General features: G+C 36.5%; 5 protein-coding genes across 5 annotated transcripts; 1 reads left to right on the forward strand and 4 right to left on the reverse strand.

Moving 5' to 3' along the window:
* Positions 1 to 143: 143 nt before the first annotated feature.
* On the reverse strand, positions 144 to 893 carry EAE97_000011 (uncharacterized protein; the record flags this gene model as incomplete). Its single annotated transcript, XM_038870521.1, has 1 exon — positions 144 to 893. One exon carries the CDS (start codon positions 891 to 893, stop codon positions 144 to 146), a length of 750 nt encoding a protein of 249 aa, XP_038737882.1.
* A 1,400-nt stretch (positions 894 to 2,293) lies between these two features.
* Positions 2,294 to 4,810, reverse strand: EAE97_000012 (uncharacterized protein; the record flags this gene model as incomplete). Its single annotated transcript, XM_038870522.1, has 4 exons — positions 2,294 to 3,222; positions 3,400 to 4,073; positions 4,139 to 4,171; positions 4,782 to 4,810. The coding sequence occupies 4 exons, from the start codon at positions 4,808 to 4,810 to the stop codon at positions 2,294 to 2,296; spliced, it is 1,665 nt and encodes a 554-aa protein (XP_038737883.1).
* Positions 4,811 to 5,674: 864 nt separating this feature from the next.
* Positions 5,675 to 6,481, reverse strand: EAE97_000013 (uncharacterized protein; the record flags this gene model as incomplete). The annotated part of the gene is made up of 1 exon (XM_038870523.1): positions 5,675 to 6,481. One exon carries the CDS (start codon positions 6,479 to 6,481, stop codon positions 5,675 to 5,677), a length of 807 nt encoding a protein of 268 aa, XP_038737884.1.
* A 1,759-nt stretch (positions 6,482 to 8,240) lies between these two features.
* Positions 8,241 to 11,348, forward strand: EAE97_000014 (uncharacterized protein; the record flags this gene model as incomplete). The annotated part of the gene is made up of 1 exon (XM_038870524.1): positions 8,241 to 11,348. One exon carries the CDS (start codon positions 8,241 to 8,243, stop codon positions 11,346 to 11,348), a length of 3,108 nt encoding a protein of 1,035 aa, XP_038737885.1.
* Positions 11,349 to 16,665: 5,317 nt separating this feature from the next.
* Positions 16,666 to 19,467, reverse strand: EAE97_000015 (uncharacterized protein; the record flags this gene model as incomplete). The annotated part of the gene is made up of 8 exons (XM_038870525.1): positions 16,666 to 17,043; positions 17,172 to 17,256; positions 17,357 to 17,508; positions 17,633 to 17,836; positions 17,936 to 18,133; positions 18,254 to 18,594; positions 18,860 to 18,933; positions 19,103 to 19,467. 8 exons carry the CDS (start codon positions 19,465 to 19,467, stop codon positions 16,666 to 16,668), a joined length of 1,797 nt encoding a protein of 598 aa, XP_038737886.1.
* Positions 19,468 to 21,419: the final 1,952 nt, after the last annotated feature.

The raw sequence follows: 21,419 nt of genomic DNA on the forward strand, positions 1-21,419 counted from the left end.
TGTTCAATTCAAGTGGAAAGGGCTTGGATCTCATTTCCTATAATATACTTTCATGCCAAATGGGATTGATTACGATAGCTTTGTAATTTCAATACGCTTTTCCGTCTGTGTACTCATAGCATTTAGTACTCTAATAGCACTGCTCAATAGTCTCCGTCCTTCTCAACACCCTCCGGCCACCAAATCATATGCCCGCCTCCATCTGCATGCTGCCTCCCAACTCTCGTGTAGAAATCTCCTAGCATTCTGAGCCCCATTTTTCTGTACAATTTCTCTCCTTCAATACTAGCAGTCAATCCTGCAGGAACATTCTCTTTCCTCGCCCTCTCCAAAATATACTCCATCAGCAACCTTCCGATGCCTTTCCCTTGGTACTCAGGAAGTACAACGATACTATTTACATGCCAGCGATTTTGCCTCCTTGGGAAAGCTTCGGGAGACCAATAACGCTCTTGATCCATTTTGATTGAGTGATCGAAAACGGCCCTGTTGGGTTTTGATACAGAACGGTCTGGCCGGAGGTAATTATATAATCCGAACAGAACTGTTAAGATGGAACTGAATATCCATCTCCCGATTCTTTCCACGCCGCGCCTCTCATTTACAAATTCCTTGACTCCGGAATCTACACCTTTACGACTATACATCCCATATGCCAAAAGAACATCAGGTGACTCGGGAGAACAGACTACCAGGGTCAGAGTCTGAGGGTTCAGGTAGGATTTCGTAACAGCTTGCCCAACAGATATCTGTTGATCTCGCGGATATTGTTTTGCGTGAGGATTCAGGAAGTCGCTTACGGGGCTGGAACCATAGGCTGCGATGACAATGTGTGTCATTTGAGGAATATCGAAAAGGGTCGCGGGGCGAAGAGTGAAGGGTTGGGACGGCATTTTGGATGTGTGATTCTAGGTTTTAACAGCTAGATCATTGGAAGGCGTGGAAATGATAGAGGAGGATTGATACAAGTTTCGATATTCACTTAAGTACTCGAAGACCCTTATTAGGCAACTACCTATATATATTGTGCAATCAACACTTTACGCCGGATGACTGACACGTTCAAAATTGCTTACACCGAACACCGAACTCCGAAAACTTGGATATACCGGGATAATTCCCAAATGCCAATAGCTTTATATTCGAAAATGGAATTTTCGATTTCAGCTCACAGATTTACTCTCTAGTAACAAGTATCTTGCCAATAGTGTCGTGGGTGCTGCTCGTCTCATGAATGGACATGAAGTCGGAGTTCAGGACTAATCATGTGATTGCTGAATATGTAAGCACAAGTGAGATTTAGAGGGAATGTCGACGACCATTTTAGGCAGATACTTGGCTGAAGGGATATCTCAGTGTTGTGAAATATATAGTTGATGCTTCGGTTTGTGCATGTCCCTCGAGGTCATAGCCTCTTCCAGAGAGCACATTCCGTTGGTGGGCAGGGCATGAACTTTGACAAAGACTGCTCGAACTGCAGCACAATCCCAGCTTTCTAAGTAGTAAATCGAGATAAGCTTCTATTCTAGTCAAGCAGAGATAATTGTATCGTCAGTCATGGAACTCCTATCGATATCCTCAATTCATAGTCGCATTGGGAATAGCTAGATACAGATAATGAAAGAGAGACACCAGATAGTCAATCTTGGAAACGTTTATATTGATTCAACAGTTACTATTGGAAAGATACGGTTTGGAGAGGATGAGGTGAGAATGCCGAGTGTGGAGGGAGCTTTACTAGGATATGTAAGAGGAGCGAATTTGAGGAGATGCGTCGATGTTGATATTATGATATGGTTTTTGTACGAGTGATTTCCTGCTGCGATGGTACGATGTATCGATGAGAGGGACTATGTATATTGGAAGGAGAAGCGAAGAGTGTACCAGCATGATAATTTCTCATGACTCAATTCGTTGCTACCAGTTGCTATATGGGAAGTAAAGAGCATAACAAGATGGGTGTGATGTTCTTTTCAACGATTTATATGGATATCATGAGATTGTACAATTGGAGAAAAGAGGGTATGAGTCTAGAATTTGACTTATATGAGCTCGTTCACTATTAGATAAAATAAAAACACTCACGGCCGTCATCACCAGGCCAATAAAATACTTGAACAGATATACATATCGATATGAAAGGATTTTCTCTGTCTATAAAAATCTTTAAGCGAATGTAATAATCTGTAGAGCCAAAAAGAAAATTTCATCGCAAGTGCCCATTCCATTGCCGAAGGTCAGCACGCCCTAACCTCACTCCACCCTACCACTTCACTGCTCTCCCAAAATGTAATCAACACGTACCCATGACCGCCCTCGCCCTCGCCATTCCTATGGGCAAAGGACCACCCATCCCATTCGAACCAAGAACCTTCTCCCCTCCCATGAGTTCATCCGTGTTATCCATTTCCTCTACCAGCATCTTCGCTTGCACCAAAAGTGCTTTGAGAAAAATGTTATCTGTGAGATGCTCAGGAATATCTACTTTTGGGAGAGTCTTCTGATGTTTGGTCCGCTCCGCTGTTTCCTCGGTGTCAGTAGAAGGTCGAGTATTTTGAAGAACATTTTCCATGCTATCGTCATTCTCAACCACTACCCCATCATCCGTAGGTGTGGATGTACAAGCAGTCGTGGGACTCTCACTCTCCTCCTCCTCCCCCCCAGCACCATCATGACCCGCACCCGTAGCACCCCTCGCAATACTTAACAGCGTAACAATAAACAGCTCTTTCAAATAAGCAAAACTAAATCCCTCCGTCGTCTTCGCCACAAGTGGACACAATTCCTCTCCAAAGTCCACCATATCCCCTCCATCCTTTCCCAATTTTCCTCTCCAAAACCCTACATACGCTCTACGCTCTTCTTCATTCGGAACCCTAAAGCAGTACTTCCGATCAAATTTGCTTGGTCTCTTACTAATACTCGAGTCTAATTTTCCTAAATGATTCGTACTGCCGATCATAAGGATTCCATCATTGGATTCTAGTCCATCTACTTCATTTAGGAAGTAAGATCTCGTTTTCTCTGTGACGAGAGAATCGAGATCTTCGAAGATGAGGAGGCAGGGTGCCATTTTGCGGGCTTTTTGGAAAATGGTTGAGATGGCCCATTTTGGGCCATGGCATTTACCGTCGAAAGATTTGACATATAGGGATGGGATAGGGGAGGGACGAGAGGAGAGACTTGACATGAGGGCTTTGATGGAAATAGTTTTGCCATTACCTGGAGTTGGGTGTTAGCGAGGATGAACATGGGGGTGAAAGTTTTAGGAAGTGAGAGAAAATTGACTCGAAGTAAGATGTATAGAATAAGAAGATGTATTTGGGTCGGAGAGATACGGACCGACACCATTTCCAATGAAGTACGTGCCCATGGGTAGAGATTCCTGAAAATTCTTACCTGGTACACCATGCAAAATGATCCCACGTTTCCAAGGCACAGCAAGCTTCTTATACAAAGCCTGATTATCAAAGAAGCCCTCCACATCAGCGATAAGATTGGCTTTCATTCTTTTATTGAGAATGACTTCGTCCCACGAGGAGCCCTGAACAGATTCATAAAGATTCTTGTCTTTAACCCATTCTTGACTATCGAAGACGTATATTTCTTCGTGAAGTTCAACAGTCCAAGCACTGGCGGCTAGAATCAAAGCATTTGTACTCTCAGCGGAGGGGTCTTTTTCTTTATTTGTGAGGATAAACTGTAACTTCAAAGTGCCGAACCCCGCTGGATGATCATACTGTGCTTGATAAACAGTATATTCCATTTTCTCCCAAACATAATTCCACCTGCCGAATTTGACATCTTCAACGACTGTCTTCGGTTTATTGGCAAGACGAGATCCTGGTGCGTGGTATGTTTGAATAGTCCAATTAGCAATTTCATCACTGCGTTCATTTTTTGCGAAACCGGCATCGGCGTAACCCATGAGGTCACATTTATCAGGATTGGTCTGCATAACGTGGTGGTCTGAATAGGTTTCCTTGAGATTCTCAATGAAAGTGAGTGGAACAGATGTTGCCTGAGCACCATGCTGGGCTTTCCAGTTACCGTAGGTTAGTATGTGAGCGAGCCTATGACTTATTAGCTCATCGATCGTCTTCGATTTGAATTCTGTAGAGGAAGCACTATGACTTACATGATTATTCCAATGCTACTAATTGACTTGCAGCTTTTTGAGAATAGTAAAAGTAGAGAAACTCGGAGGGTGAAAGAAGCATGTAGGATTATATACCCCCACCCATCTCCCCCTCACAAGGCTGCGCCGCCGAATACGTTACTTTTTGCCTCACTTCAGGCAGCACTTCTACACATTTTCACGAAACCAGTAAACGATCCCTCACAGCCTATCAACTTGCCAGGCACCTGCACTTCCCCGCGACCATGCAGATAAATAATGCGAGTGACCTCACTGTGTCTGAGATACTGCACGATGATACGTAAAATACATGCGTCCCGGGCGTGAGGATAATGACAAGCGAGACAACTTCAAATGAGCGAGTCATTCAATACACATTTAGAATTAATACACATTTAGAACACATCTTTCATATGTCATGGGGATATTGAGATCCTGAGGATTTACTTATTTCTTCCACAATATGCAGCTTCAATAAATTGTAGCCGGCGTGCATTAATCGGTGCATCTTTCAATGCTCGTCATATTCAGTGAACAATATAATACGAACATTATTTCCTAAGTTGTAGACGGTGTAACATCGAATACATATGTGAGTATGAGCGTCGCGTTTTTGAAAGTAGAACCCTTGATCTGATATTACCAACACTTGGAAGAACTGGACTTCCCCATGATATCAACGTGTTTGAACTCGGCTATCTCTCTCATCAGACACTGTGTTCATAACTAGAACTTCTTAATGAATCTGCCAATTCCTTGATTCTTGAACATTATTTCAAATCAATCAATCCGGCAAGACAGTTGGTAGTTAATCGAACAACTATCATGCGGCTCCAGACGATATATTGAGAGCAGAACTTAGAACTGAGGAGTATGCAGATAGAAACGAATGAGTAGGGTAGTGGCTGCATACAGAGCACTATATTCTTCTTCGAGATCGAAAACGCCAACTCGCCTCGTAAGTCGATGAGAAAACAAGAGCAAAGAAATCGAGTAAAGAGAACCTGGGTTTAAACCTGTGATGTGACCAAGTAATCAAGTCAACTTACCCAGTTCGCGAGTTTATCAATTTCAAAAGACGTGAATAGTCATGTTAACCAACCAGTACATCATCGCGACGGGCTCTGCACGATGAAATTACTGTAGGAGAGAAATGAGGGAGCGAAAAGGGGTGGCCTTGAGGCCCAATCATTCGTCAGAAGGTTTTGGGACAAGACACGCTGCTGCAAAGTAATTGAGATTGAAAACTTGGAGACAACTATGTCTGACCATGATAGCACATCAGAGCTTCACATTAAGAAATAAGAAAAGGAAAGATTGTAAGACCTGGAAGCGATTGCTTTTTGGAATTATAATTTTCATTGTTGCAAACTGCCGGCCTCATTTATCGTTAAAGTCATTAATTTCGTCTTTTATCAAACCATCAACCGGGTATCTCTCTCTCTCTCATTTTAACAAACCCTCCCAAAATATCCCGTTTTCCAGATTCCCCTCATACTTTTGAAGAGAAGGAGGCTTCTACCGCAATATAGCTGCTTATATCGTAGGTGCAATGCTAAGCGTCTTCACTCTTTGGAACATTCCAACATGCTTGATTCCTTCCTCGTCCCAAGTTCCCATCTTCTCATCAATCTTAAATCCCCATTTAGCCCAAGCTGGCGCAACCTGTTCCTGTGCGTGAACACACATCAAACCTTTCCACACAGGTATTTCTTCTGTGGTCGAAGCTCCAACATTTTCCATTCCCATTGTGGCAACAGATGGATTAAAGAATGTAGGGTTCTGTTGCGCCCACGACATAGCTGCGCCTGCCAGTAATTTGGAGATGCCAGCACCCCTGCAATCCTTGATGACTGCAATTCTACCCAGTTTTATATATGGTTCGACTCCGTCATGATATGTAGTTGCTCGATCGACAATGTAAGGAGGTGGAATTGTGCCATCGGGAATCGGGGCCGTTTCCAGCGCATCAGCATGATAGCTGGAACCTGGTTCAGGATGTGGTGGATGTGGAAATGGTACCAGGCGAATTGTGCCAATAGGTTGAGATGTAGTCCTACTCTTCTTTCTCTGTAATATATTACCATCATCATCCTTGACTTCAGGATCAGTTGTTTCGTTGACTGAAGCATAAATGACCCAGTGGCAAGCTCGAGGGTCGTCGGAATCAAACTCGTTCTCGAGAGGAACCCCTTGCTCTTGGACGAAGACAGCTTCTCGAACTTCCATAGCGTCTAGGAAGGTTTTGGGAATATGATCGGGTTGCTCTGATGCGGGAAGTTTGCGATCATACCCATCGAGGTTTGTTGGACCTAGGAATTGGATGAAAGGAGTTGCAGACATTGTGATGCGGCAAGAGTGATGGTCTCTCTGGTAGTTGTATGAATGTATAGTTTTTGTGAGAGTGGGAAGTTTTTTTGGATGAGTAGCAAATGATAATTAAGAGGAGAATAAAACGGACTGATTATCGAACAAATCTATTTCTGTGGTTGTAATGCGCCGTTTATATAAAACGCCTGAAAATATGCACAATGATGGCTAGTGTGACTTGTGGCTTTATGACAGTCATAAGGTTATGGAAGGAAAGGAGACAGACATATGGATGATTGACTTGTAGACCGGTGGCTGAGAGGCAGGTTGAGAAGTCAAGGTACCGATTGATAAATGTCGCCGAGAAGCCGCAAGATCTTTCGTCATCAAGTTGTAGTTGGAATTGTAGTTGTATTTTGTGGAATTGTTGGTTTGTTGGTTTGTTTTGAAGCTGTGGATTAGCTGAATGATTGACAATGTTTAAATGCGATGTGTCAATCAACGTGTGAACAGACGGCGAGACGTGATAGATGGCGAACATGTATCGGTGATAATAATACTTCTTTCATAAGATGTAATTAGTTGTAGAGTTGTGTTCCAAATACCTACCTATCTAGGTAGTAATTGGAATTGGAATTGGAATTGTAATATCTTTGCCACACGAACGAATAGATGAGATCATTTACCGGCAATTGTATTAATGTCAAGGAATAGGGATGGAGGGGAAGAAACGAGGGGGGAGGGGCAGAGGAATGGATATGGATAATGGATAACGTGATTCATATGCGAGTGGATCATATCATCGAATGGATCACTTAAAAATGCACCAAAATTAGTCATTTTTAATATTCCTATTTTAATAGCTATTCATTATTTTTGAAAAATAAAAGAATATAAAATAATAATAAAAATGAAATATCTATAATTTCTAATTTCTTTATAGATATTTTGATTATAGCTTAAAATTGTCACACTTTATATTACAAAAACCTTCTTTTTCAATTAAATTTTATATTAATTGGAATTTTGAAATGAAAATTAGATTTTTATATTATTTATATAATTAGATATTATATATTCAATTTCTGAAAAATTATATCGATAAATAAAGAAAGTGTATGGTTACACACAGACGAATTTTGTATATAAAATGAAGTGATCCATTCGATGATATGATCCACTCGCATATGAATCACGTTAATGGATAATGGATAATGGATAATGGATAATGGATGGAGGGGAAAAGTTGGAAACCCGAGAAACCTTGCTTCACTCGAGCTTCACTCAAATGTTGGGTTGGGTTGGTCGGAAAGTCGGAGTCTCGGGTACTATCTACTCCGTGATTCCCACCTTTCTCTTATCGGATCTCAGATAAGATATCTTATCGATGGAACCCCCTCGAAAACCTTCAGCCTTAGGACTGATAATTGTAAAGCTGTCCTCTTTGGTCCTTACAAGGATTATCAACGTCAATCAATCTTTGGGAACACCTTGGAGAAGTCTCAAGAAAAAGAATACTTGTCCATAAGTAAATTATATTAAAAATCAAGTAGAAGAGGTCTTGTTGTTATATTTCTAATTGCATTGTTGTCCTTACGAATATTTGACTTGGAATTCTTGTGGACAGATTCTATGTCGAATATTTGAGGCAGGGCAGTCATATTTTGATACTCGAGTAGTTGAAACTCGTTACAGTATTTCTTTGACCTTCTCCTCCATCTTCCCCCCTCTTAAATATTATTTCACTTCATTCATTTCTACAGCAATTAAGCTTGCTACACCACAACATATAATGGCTCTTTCGAGGAGTCCTGCTGGGAAGACCTTTTCTTCTCCAATCTTGTCCATATTATGTTTATTTTATATCTTCACTTCCACAGCACTGGCTGCATCGGCTGTTTTAGGTGTTGATCTTGGGACAGAATATATCAAGGCAGCTCTAGTAAAACCCGGCATTCCACTCGAAATCGTTCTCACCAAAGACTCTCGTCGAAAAGAAACATCCGCCGTAGCTTTCAAGCCCTCGAAAAACCCAGTTAGCGGATCATTCCCAGAACGAGTTTACGGTTCAGATGCGCTAGCTTTGGCTGCACGATTTCCTGGAGATGTCTATCCTAACCTCAAGCCCCTCTTGGGATTGAAGACGGAGAATGATCTCATTAAACAATATGGAATTAGGCACCCGGCTTTACAATTGGAGGCGGACAAGACACGAGGCACAGCAGCTTTCCGAAGCGGTGCATTCGCTGCAGATGAGCAGCCATGGACTGTTGAAGAAATCTTAGCCATGGAATTGCAGAGTATTCAAAAGAACGCCGAGGCTCTAGCTGGTAGCAAAGTCAATGATTTAGTAATTACCGTCCCAGTCTTTTACACCACAGAGGAGAAGAGAGCTGTTCTTTTGGCGGCAGATTTGGCAGGTCTTCGAGTTTTGGAATTGATCAGTGATGGATTGGCTGTCGGTCTCAATTACGCCACCTCTCGAACTTTCCCAAGCATCAATGAAGGAGGCAAAGCCGAACACCACATGATTTTTGATATGGGCGCCGGATCTACAAAGGCTTCAATCTTGAAGTTCCAAGGACGAACCGTAAAGGACGTTGGAAAGTTCAACAAGACCATCCAAGAAGTAAAAGTCGTTAGCAGTGGATGGGATAGAACACTTGGAGGCGACGCTCTCAACGCTGTCATCGTCGATGATATGATTGCACAATTTGTCGAATCTCCCAAGGCACAAAAGGTATCAGCAACTGTCGAGAAGGTCCAGGCTCATGGAAGAGCTGCTGCGAAGTTGTGGAAGGAAGCCGAACGTTTACGACAAATTCTCAGTGCCAATGCCAATACTCAAGCTAGTTTCGAAGGTCTCTACGAAGATGTTGACTTCAAATACAAGATTAGCCGAGCGGAGTTTGAAAAACTTGCCGAGGATCACGCTGCTCGAGTTGGTACAGTTATTGAAAAGGCTTTAGATTCCGCCAATCTTGAGATCAAGGATCTCGATTCTATCATTCTTCATGGAGGTGCTATCAGGACTCCATTTGTTCAGAAGGAGCTTGAGAAGATTGTTGGTGGTTCTGACAAGATCCGCACCAATGTCAATGCCGATGAAGCTGCCGTTTTTGGTGCTGGATTCAGAGGTGCCGGACTCAGTCCTTCATTCAGAGTCAAGGAAATTCGAAGTTACGATGGTGCTTCTTATGCCGCTGGCATTAAATACATTGATATTCACAAGAAGCCAAGGCACATGAGATTATACGAACCGACCACTAACGTCAATGCGGAGAAGCAATTTACTTTCGAAAATCATGAGGAATTCACTATTGATTTCTATCAACATGTTGCATCATCCGAGAAAGTATCGCCAGGATCCGCAGAGAAGGAACTGAAAGCCATCACTTCACAAAATTTGACAGAGTCTGTAGCTCTTTTGAAAGAGAAACACAATTGCGATAACAAGGATATCAGAGTCCATTTGAGCACTCGTGTTAGTCCTGTCAACGGTGAGATGGATATCGTAAAATTCGTCGTTGACTGTGAGATTGAAGAGACAGAGAAGGAGAGCATGGTCGATAGTGTCAAGGGACTTTTCGGATTTGGAAAGAAAGATCAAGCACCATTAGAGGATGAGAAGGAATCCACGGATAGCTCTAGCGCCACCGAAAGTTCGACTACATCTAAAAAAGCCACTTCATCGTCCAGCTCTAAATCTGCCTCAAAATCCGCATCCGCATCAGCCAAGGACAAGGAAGCCGTCAAGAGCAAGAAAACTTTGATTGTCATTCCATTGAAATATGAACTTAAACTCAAAGGTCTTCCAGAAGTTCCAGCTTCCGAAATCACCAGAATGAAAGAACGTATCGCCGCCTTTGATGATTCTGACCGATCCCGTCGTCTACGCGAAGAAGCTTTGAACCAATTGGAAGGATTTACATACAAGGCAAGAGACTTCCTTGATAATGAAGAATTCATCGCCGCATCTACCGAAGCCGAACGTTCGGATTTAGAGAGCAAATCTAAGGCAGCAAGTGAATGGATTTACTCTGGTGGTGCCGATGCATCTCGTGATGAACTTAAAGCCAAACTCAAGGAAATGAAAGACATCGTTGCACCAATTCAAAAGCGAAGAGAAGAAGCCGCTGGCCGACCTGAACATTTGAAATCTCTCAACGACGCGCTAGAGCAAACTAAATCGTTCATTGCCGGTGTAAGAGAGCAAATCAAGAATGACACAGAGGCCCATTCTTCCTTCAGCGCATCTAAATCCAGCGCTTCAGCTAGTTCCGAAACAACATCCACAGCCACGGTTGATGATTTTGCCGATCTCGAAGATGAAGAGAATGTTGGTTCCGCTTCATCAACAGTAACTGCTCCTCCCGAGCAAGAAACCATGGACCCACCAGTATACAACGAAGCCGATCTCGTAGCTCCTCAAGCACTTTACGATGATATTTCTAAATGGCTCTCCGAACTTGTCGCCCAACAAGAAAAACTCGCTGCTACAGCTGACCCTGTTCTTCTTGTCAAGGATCTCGCCGAAAAGACCAAACAACTTCAAGATATTGGCGTAGAACTTATCATGAAGAGTATGAAACAGCCATACAAGACTGCTCGCAAACCAACTAGCAAACCCGAGAAGAAGAGGTCCACAAAATCGAAGTCAAAGACGAAGAAGAGTAAGAAGACTGGAACTGCAACTGCTGATGAAGCAGATGCGACAATTGATTTGGGCTTTGGAGGACCAGATGGAAAGGCTGGAAAGGGGGATGAAGGAAGTGAAGGAAAGCCTATTTTCAAGGTGGGAGAGAATGATGAGATGCCTAGCGAAGAACAAATTTTGGAAGCAATTAGAAAGGCGAAGGATGATAAGAAGGAAGAAGAGGTTAAACATGAAGAATTGTAGATCAGTTAGATGGATTTGTATAGATGCTATTAAGTGATTTGCATCTGGGATGAGATCTAGTTGTTTGTTTGTATGAGACAAGATGAGCCTATACAGATACTTACTAAAATATACTAAATTTGTTACTTCGGTTAACGTGATTCACATGCGAGTGGATTATATCATCGAATGGATCACTTGAAAATGCATCAAAATTAACCATTTTTAATAACGTGATTTATCATCGAGTAGACTATATCATCAAGTGAACCACTTTCATCTCAATTTACATTTTCAAACCCATATTATTTAATAACAATTGAATCAATTAATTAAAGCTATTAAAAATCTAATAATCTAGGATTTATTATATTGTTTTAATAAATTCTTATATTATATTCTATTTTTTCATATTTATTATAATATTTATTAGAAAATATTATAATATTAGAATTCCTTTCTTTTTAATATTTATTATATTAAATCTAAATATTAATTTTTTATTAAAATAATATATTAAAAGCTTTTTATTTAATAAGTATTTCTTTATATTATAATTAAGTTTTTTTTATATATTAATATTTATTTAATATTTTATTTGTTTTTTGAAATGTATGGTTTTTTGTATTTAAAAATGTATTTTTATAAGCTAATCTTTTTATATTTTTAATTAAAATTAATATAATTTTGAATATAGATATAAAAAAGTTTATTCAATAACAAATTATTTGAGATTTAATTAATATTAATTAAGAAAAAACTTTAATTAGATTATAAAAGATTTGAGAGATTTATTATTTTAGATCAAAAGAGAAGGAAATAAATATACAAATTCAAATATTTAATTTTAAGAATATAGTTTTAGAATTGAATAATATTAAATCTATTCCTTAAAATTCTAATTTTATATTTTAAAAAATAATTGATTTTTTATATACAACTTTGAAAATTATAAAGAATTCAATCTTCAAAATATGATTAATATAACGTGGTTTATCATCGGATCGCCAATATCACCAGATCGCCATTTTTTTCACTATTTAATCATTTCAATTTCGTATTATTCAATAACTATTTAATTAATTAATTGAAATTTTTAAGAATCTAATAATTTAGGATCTATTATACTATTTTAATAAGTTTTTGAATTATAATTAATTTTTTTGTATATATTACAATATTAATTAGAAAATGCTTTCTTATTAAAATTCCTCCTCTTTTGATATTTATTATATTAAATCTGAATATTAATTTTTTATTAAAATAATATATTAAAAGTTTTTTGTTTAGTAAGTATTCCTTTTTGATATAATTGAATTTTTTTTGCACATCAATATTTATTTAATACTTTATTTATTTTTCAAAATATATAGTTTTCTATACTTAAAAGTATATTCTTATAAACTAATTTCTCTATATTTTTAGCTAAAGTTAATATAATTTGAATATAGATATAAAAAAGCTTAATTAATACTAATTTATTTAAGATTTTATTAAAGTTGATTGAAAAAGAGCTTTAATTGAATTATAAGGGATTTTGAGAGATTTAAGAATCTAAATCAAAAGGGAAGGGAGTAGATATATAAATTCAAATATTTAACTTAAAGAATACAGTTTTAGAATTAAATAATATTAATTCAATTCCTTGAAATCTAGTTTTTATATTCTAAAATGTAAATTAATTATTGATATATAGCTTTGAAAATTATAAAGAATTTAATCTTAAAAATATAATTAATATATATCTTAATAAATCCATTAATTTAATTATTATATAAGTATTTCAGAATATTAAAATATTCAATATCAAATAGTTGAATTAATAACTAGAATGTGCTAATAGCTTTACACATATTATATTATTTGCTTTATAATATAATTAAAAAGATATTGATTTATGATTTTTGTGTTATTTAGTATTAATATTCGATATTTGCTCTTTCTTTAATAAATAATATATTTATCGAAATACTTTAATTATTCTAATTCTATTTCATTATTTGTTCATTTATTAGAAATAGATTTGATAATCTAATTTATAAGAAGATTAATTTAGTATATCAATTTAAAAAATAAATTTGTCCTTAAATTATTAGAAATAGAGATATAGTTTTACCCTCTTTATTATTATATATAATTATTATAGCCTATTCTCGATTATCTAATTATATTATCTTACTTCTATTGTTTTATTTAATATTAATTATAATTATATAAATAATTATAATTTCTATTATAAAATCTATTTTATTGAAATTATAGAAATTGCAATCTTGAATATCATATTTCATTTGTATATTCAATATTATTTAAAATCATTTTTTAATAAACTTAGAATTTTTATAAAAAGCTCTTTGAAAATTATAAATATAATTAAAATATATCTTTAATTTTATATAATACTTTATAAATCAATAAGTTTAAAGTTTTCCAACCTTCTTTACCCTTTACAATTTAAAAATATAATTCATTATATCTTTCATATCATTTAATTTAAATATAAATTCTTTATTATTTATATTAATTATATATTGAAAAAGCACTTTTTTTTTCTAATTTAATTATTTTATATTTATTTGCTCGAATTTCCATTTGATTATTTTGATTATTAATTCTATTATATAATATAAATTAAAGTATTAAATAGATTTTTATAACTTTTGTAATTATCAAATTTTTAGATTTTTGAATAATTTTAATAGTTAAAATGATTTAGATTTTTTTTGATTGTATTTCCATAATTATTTATTGAGATATTGTGAATTGAAATTAAAATGATTGAATGATGAAAAAAGTAGCGACCCAGTGATATTGGCGACCCGATGATAAACTATGTTATGCTTTAATAACTTTATCAATTTAATTACTATATAATATTTCAGAATATTAAAACAATCAATATCAAATAACTAAATTAAATAATTTAAATATAATAATAAATATAAATACATAATATTATTCTCTTTATAATATATTTAAAAAATTATTAATTTATAATTTTTATACTTATTTAATATCAATATTCAATATTTACTTTTTTTTTTAATTCTTAATATATTTATTAAAATATTTCAATCATTCTAACCCTATTTTATTATTTATTTATTTATTCAATATAAATTTAATAATTTATTTTATAAAAAAATTAATTTCGATATATCAATTAAAAAAATAAATTTAATCCTAAATTATTAGAAATAAGAGAATAATTTTATTCTTTTTATTTTCATATATTATTATTATAGCTTATTCTCGATTACCTAATTATATTGATTTATTTCTACTATATCTCTCAATACTAATAATAATTCTTATTATAAAACCTATTTCATTGAAATTATAGAAATTTTTATTTAAAATATTATATTTTACTTATATATTTACAATTAATTAAAACTGTTCTTTAATAAATTTGAAATCTTTGCAAAAAGCTTTTTGAAAATTATAAATATAATTAAAATATATCTTTAATTCGATTTAATACTTTACAAATCAATATACTCAAAGCTTTTCAATATACTTTGTATTTTTCAATTCAAAAATATAATTTACTATATTTTCTATTCTTTTATATTTAAATAAAAAATCTTTTAAATCTATATTAAAAATATATTGAATAATAATTTCCTTTTTTAATTCTATAAATTTATATTAATTTGCTTGAGTTTTGATATATAAAATTAAATTATCTATTCTATAAATAAGAATTATATAAGAGATATTATATAATTAAAAAGCTTTTTGAAGATTTAGTTTTTTATTATTTTTGATAGTTTTAATAACTAAAAGCAAATGTGTTTTTTTATTATTAGATTGTATAATAAATAATTAATAAATTGTATATTGAAATTGATTGTATTTGTTGAGGTGAAAGTAGTCTACTCAATGATATAGTTTATTTGATGATAAATTATGTTATTCCTATTTTAATAACTAATTATTATTTTTGAAAAATGAAAGGATATAAAATAATAATAAAAATAAAATATTTCTAATTTCTAATTTCTTTATAGATATTTTGATTACAGCTTAAAATTATTACACTTTACATTATAAAAATCTTCTTTTTTAAATAACTTTTATATTAATTAGAATTTTGAAATAAAAATTAGATTTTTATATTATTTATATAATTAGATACTATATGTTTAATTTCTGAAAAATTATATCGATAAATAAAGAAAGTGCACAGTTACACATAGATGGATTTTATATATAAAATGAAGTAACCTATTTGGTGATATAATCCACTCGTATATGAATCACGTTATTTGATTGATTGTATTTAAGCGTTTACTCTGTGTTGCGTCTGTGGTCTTTATCTGTTTAGAATTAAAGGTTGAGAGAAGCACAGAGATAGAAAGAGATGTTTTTCGAGTTATTTGTCTTTTTAGATTCATCTTTCTAGAGGGTGTGTATGTGATGTGATATCGGTATCCTACATCGTTTCTGTTTCATAAGGGGAAAGAAAGGCAGGGTTGCGAGAACTTGAGTCCATGGTTTATTCATTTGTATCTATATCCGCATCCTCATTCTCATTTATTATAATTTTACTAGGTAGGTAGATGGGTAGGACCTCGACAGATTCTCATATTCATCTCATATTCATCTCCTTATCTATCTATTACAATCTTTCTCAATTTCAGTTTCACTTTCAGATTCAGACTTCTGATATTTCCTTGAATTTTCGCTACATTTTCACTAATGAACGGATACATATATTGTATTTAGGTTAGTATTTAGATATGTAGTTAGATGTTTAGTTAGATATTCAGGTAGGTATGTATTTAAGTATGGGTAATCTAATTTCTAATTACACCTTCTAAATATAGATATAGCACTCAAAGGTTCAACTCAAAGCCACAACTATAACAACAACTACAACTCGAACTATAACCCTCCACCATGAACTATTCTTCCCCTCCCCAAAATCCAATCCTCAAATATCATATCTCAGACTCCATTCAACCTCTAAACCTCTAACTTGGCATCGGAATATATATTTCTATCTAGCCATTCATCTACTCTATCCATGCTACACAATCCCCCAAACTATCTTTCAAGACTGTGAGGTCTTTGTTTCGTAGCCTTAATGTGTGTATATATGGAGATTTCGCTTCATCTGATCTGTAAAGCTTTCTTGAAAGTTCCTCGGCTAGGAATATTGCTGTTTTTGCCTGTCGAGACTTTGGTACTGTTGACCCATTGGCAGATTCCGATGTAACGGCAAACACCCCCTTCACTTTTTCATCTCCATCCCCACCCCCTTCCTCTCTGTCTCCCACTCCTCTTTGCCTCTCCCTCTTCCTCTTCCCCTTTCCCACCCCACATCTCATCCTTATCCATACCTAACCCTCACACCTCCCCTTCCCACCTCCGGAAACGGTAAAAACAAATCTCTCTTTACCTCCACATCTCTCCTATCCGTCTCCACCAGCTCCTGTGCTTCATATCTTCTAAAGATCGTCGCGAGCGTGAGTAAGATTTCGGCTCTGGCCAGATTAATGCCCGCGCAGGAGCGCGATCCCTTGCCGAAAGCGACGAGGTATTTCTCGAGAGTTTTGTCGGGGGTAAGGTTGTGAAGGGGTGGAGTGGTGGAAGAATTGTTGGTGGGAGCGGGAGTGGAAGTAAGCCAGCGGTAGGGATTGAAAGTCAGTGGGTCGGGGAAGATATCGGGGTTTTGGTGCATGTGGACGGAGGTCATCGAGACGGGTGTCTGTGGAGGTTAGCTTCTTATTTTGTTTCGTTCAAGGCTGAAATTGAATTCAAGCATGATGATGTGAGCTAGAAGTTTTTCCTTCTAAACTAAAGGGGTGGAAGGGGAGGATTTTTGAGAATACGTACACCAGCAGGAATCTCCCAATCTTTATACATCATAACTTCATAAGGAGAAATGCGGGGAAGACGAGTTGATATACCATAAGAAAGTCTTTTTGAGTATTTGAGTTAGACGGAGTCCCCAAAGTAAAGATAATGTACTTAGAGAAGAAGAAGAGGAAGAGGAAAATGACAAGGAAGAGAATATATACCTCAAACCTTCGTTAGTAACAGCGTTTAAAAATGGAAGGCCTTCAAGATCTTTCAGACAAGCTCTTGCGTATCGATCCTGCATAACTGATTTTAATTCCCCTCTCAAAGTCTTTAGATGTTGTGGATTATCGAGAAGATGGAAATGTGTGTTCTGAAATTCAACATGTTAGTAAATTGGACATTTATTTTCTGCCTAGTAGATTCTTTTCTCCCTCCCCCTACTTTCTTCCCCTCTTTTTCTTTTCTTCAAATCTAGAACAATGAAAATCACTTACAGTCAACATGTTCGATACCGTGTCGCTCCCAGCTCCAATTAGTGTAAATGCTTCTTCAAATAATCTTTGAAACTCCTTTTCCGAAGGAGGAATTTCATCTGATTCAAGAATTGCATGAACGATTGTTCCTTCAATTCCATTACCTTTATCGGGATCAAATTTGTAGTTACCATCGAGGATGTTTCTGGTGTCTACCTCAATTGCCTAAGAAAACATGATGCGTTAGATTTGTATTTCCTTTCGATTCTCGGTTGTGAAAGAAAAGTGGAAGCGGAAAAGGGGAAGGTGTCAGAGAATACTAACCTTGCGAAAATCCATGAGCATAGCAAAACCAGGTTTGGTGATCTTTAAAAACCATCTGGGAAGTCCGAGAGAAATAGGTAGGAGGATAGGAAATTGTGTTAGGAGGTGGCCTAATTTGACGGTTTCGGCTATGGTTTCGACCCAGAGGGGTGAGAAATTGGGAGAATCAAGATGATTCCAGGAACGATTTAGTGCGTACTGTGTGTGAGAGTTAGTTTATGAGGTTGTTTGGATTTTTTTTAAAAAAAAAATAAGCGTGTAATCAATACCAAAAGGAAAACTTGAAGTACTATAACAATAGAAAGCAATAAAACAAACCAAAGTAATAACATCAGTAATAAAACACTGATAAACAATCCTCATGTCCAACTCCTCACCCTTTTCCCTAAATTCTTCAATTCTTCCACATAATTTGTCAAGCATATCAAGTAACATAGGTTCCAATTTCTTAATAGTTTGCTTTGAGAGATATTTATTGAGAGCAGCGCGTCGTTCTCGATGAAGTTTATGATCTACACTTCCGAAAGCTGAGCCGGGAAGTTGGAAACGATCGAGGAAGTAGGAATACTTGTGACGGACTTTGTGTTGGGAATACAACTCTTCATAGAAAGCGGGATCGTAGACGTGGAGTTGATGGGGAGAGATACGGATGATGGGACCTGAGGGTATTAGTTTGTTAATGAGAAAGCGGTTAAAAGGGAAAGATCATGAGTGAGGCGAGGAATCCAAGATACAGAAATGTATTGAAAGATAGTGGAAGTGGAATTGGAAGCAAAAGAAAAGTAAGATGAAGACATGAATGAACGAAAAGTGCCATGATGCCAAAAAATGGAAGCAACGAATACAAAACGTCTAGAAGACATAAAAAGCAACAATCTGCTCATCAAACACGAAAGATGCTATAACAAAACCGAAAAAACACACCGTAAACCTTGTGCAACTCTCTGATTTTGAACGTAAATTGTCCATCACACCAAACATCATAGTAGAACTCGTACCTGTATCAACACGTGTATTAGTAAATTTCAAAGAACTAAGTCTCACACCACATCTTTTCCAAAGATCCACAACGAAGTAATCTTTCTCTTTCTCGAGGAACTTCCTCTTACTACTCTGAGTCCCATTCAAAGAACCTTCAGTCTGGAGATTTGAAAAACACCAACATACCAAAGACTTGCCGCTGCCAACTTAGGACCTGGAAACTTAGCCAAAGGGCTAAAGTAAAGTCGATAAACCACCAATGTGACCTGATACACCAGGAGTGTCGTGATAAAAATCAAGAGCGAATGCCCTATGAATGGTTGTAGAAGTCCCATTGTTTGGAGATATAAAGTTCTCTTCACCTTTGTGTCTTTCGTATGTATTGAAGAGGTTGCTGATGATCTTGATATACTCAAAGATGAAGGACTTCGTATTGTTATTGCCGTAGTAGTAAGATCCTCCGACCGCAAGAGAAAATTGAGGCACCCCCAATATAAAATTGAAGTCATCTTAATAGGATGAAACCTCACTGCCGAGAAGAGTGAATCCATGTTTTGAAAATGACCGAGGAAAGACGTATGTAAAATCGAGGTGCCTGCGTTGGCAAGATCGAAATCGAATAGAAACTGCAGTATTGAATTTCTTCGTTCGACCGTTGGTCAACCAACAATTCTACCCGACCACCAATATATTGTCAATAAACAAAACAAATTTCTTCAGTCATATTCGCTCAGAAATATATCTCATCTCAAAGAACACTACTTCAACTTCAGCGACTATATATCTTCATCAGTATTCTCCATGGAAAGTGATGATAAGGATATAAAGGAATACAATACCATCAACATTGAAACCTCACCCACATCATTTTCACAAAAAAAGGCAAGAGCGAAGCAAACACACCTGACAACCATCAAATCAAAGATTGTCTGAAACAACACATATCAGAATCAGGAATCAACAATATATATACATACACCAATATAAACCGAACATTCAAACCACACCTCAAGCCATCATCTCACAAGCAGATCCATGCCCCGAAATCCCAATCAAGTTGTCGACTTGGGGTATTTTCTCCCATCATATTCGTATCACCAATATCACACACTCGACACCATGAGACCCGAAGTACGATACCCACCTCAGATCATCACCTCTTCCAGCATCTCCGCCACAATATCCACACACGGATTCTCATCCACCCACCCATTCCGGTAAAGTGACGAAATACAATGAGAAATTTCCCGTCGCATCGGTGCGACATTGGCTTGTCTTGGCATGTGTCCCGAAAGGAAGGAAATGAACTTTCTTCTTCAACAGATCAAATGGTCGTGTACAGCATGCATGCATGTATATATACGCATGAGCATATGCATATGCAGGGTTGAGGTCTTGGAAGAATTCGATTTGGGATTTCTGTTATTGGTGTTCTCATTTGTCACTTATTCCTCCCTAGTAGATTTCCTCTTCCCATCCGAACATTACTGCTCGGCTAATTGGGGTTCTCATCGCATCGGTAGTACAACGACTAGGAATGGTCTTGGCGATGTCCCAATGAACTTTTTGGATATTGCTGGGAGGGGTGAAGGTGTGGATTGTTGAGGGATCCATGGGTGATGTAACCTAATTTATATTCCCAAGCCACGATAATGTAACTTTTCTTCTCCATATGATGAATTTGTGAAGAATGAAGAGAAGACAGATAGTAGAGAAATTAGAACGAGGATGAATTTATTTTCGAATCGACAAACGAAATAGGGGAATTGGTATCTGAATCCGATGGAAAGAAGAATAACAAGATCATGGATATTCACCCATCATTTCCCTCACTTCTCCATACCTCCACTGCTCAATACATATGAATAAACCAAGACATATACAACGACATAGCGTATACAAACAGATCTCGATCCATCCATCCATCCATTTTTTCTTTCTTCCTACATCCATACACACACGTGGTGAATCCGGTCCGATGTCGTGCAACATGACTAACGCCATATATGCATCTCAATTCAACTCAGCTGTACACATACCTCCATACATACCTACAGATCTACACAAATACATATACACATATACACATATATACATGAATCTAGATGTATACCTAGATAAATCATCAACCCGAACTGTACCAATCAACACGACAAAAATATCCCATCTCCTGTGGTAGTGTAGTATTGAAAAGTATCCACTAAGTATCTATGTTTCAGAAATCTTCTCGTTTCTTTCTTCTCCTCTCACCATTTCGATAAGAAACAGATGGATCAATAGATCGATAATCCCAAAGAAAGAAAGAAAGAACCGGGAGGAAGTAAGAACGTGAGCGAGTAATGCATACATACATACATCTCCAAATCCACAAATCCGTGCATCCACAAATCTAGATTCCCAACTTCCCGTCGTACAAACCCATGTTGTGTAACATGGCAATCTCTTCTCTTCCTTCTACCTCATTACCCATTACCCAATCCCATATCACATACAAAAAACACCA

This window comes from Botrytis byssoidea (genome assembly GCF_014898295.1).
Source record: "Botrytis byssoidea strain MUCL 94 chromosome Unknown BBYS_001, whole genome shotgun sequence".
Classification (NCBI taxonomy): Eukaryota; Fungi; Ascomycota; class Leotiomycetes; order Helotiales; family Sclerotiniaceae; genus Botrytis; species Botrytis byssoidea.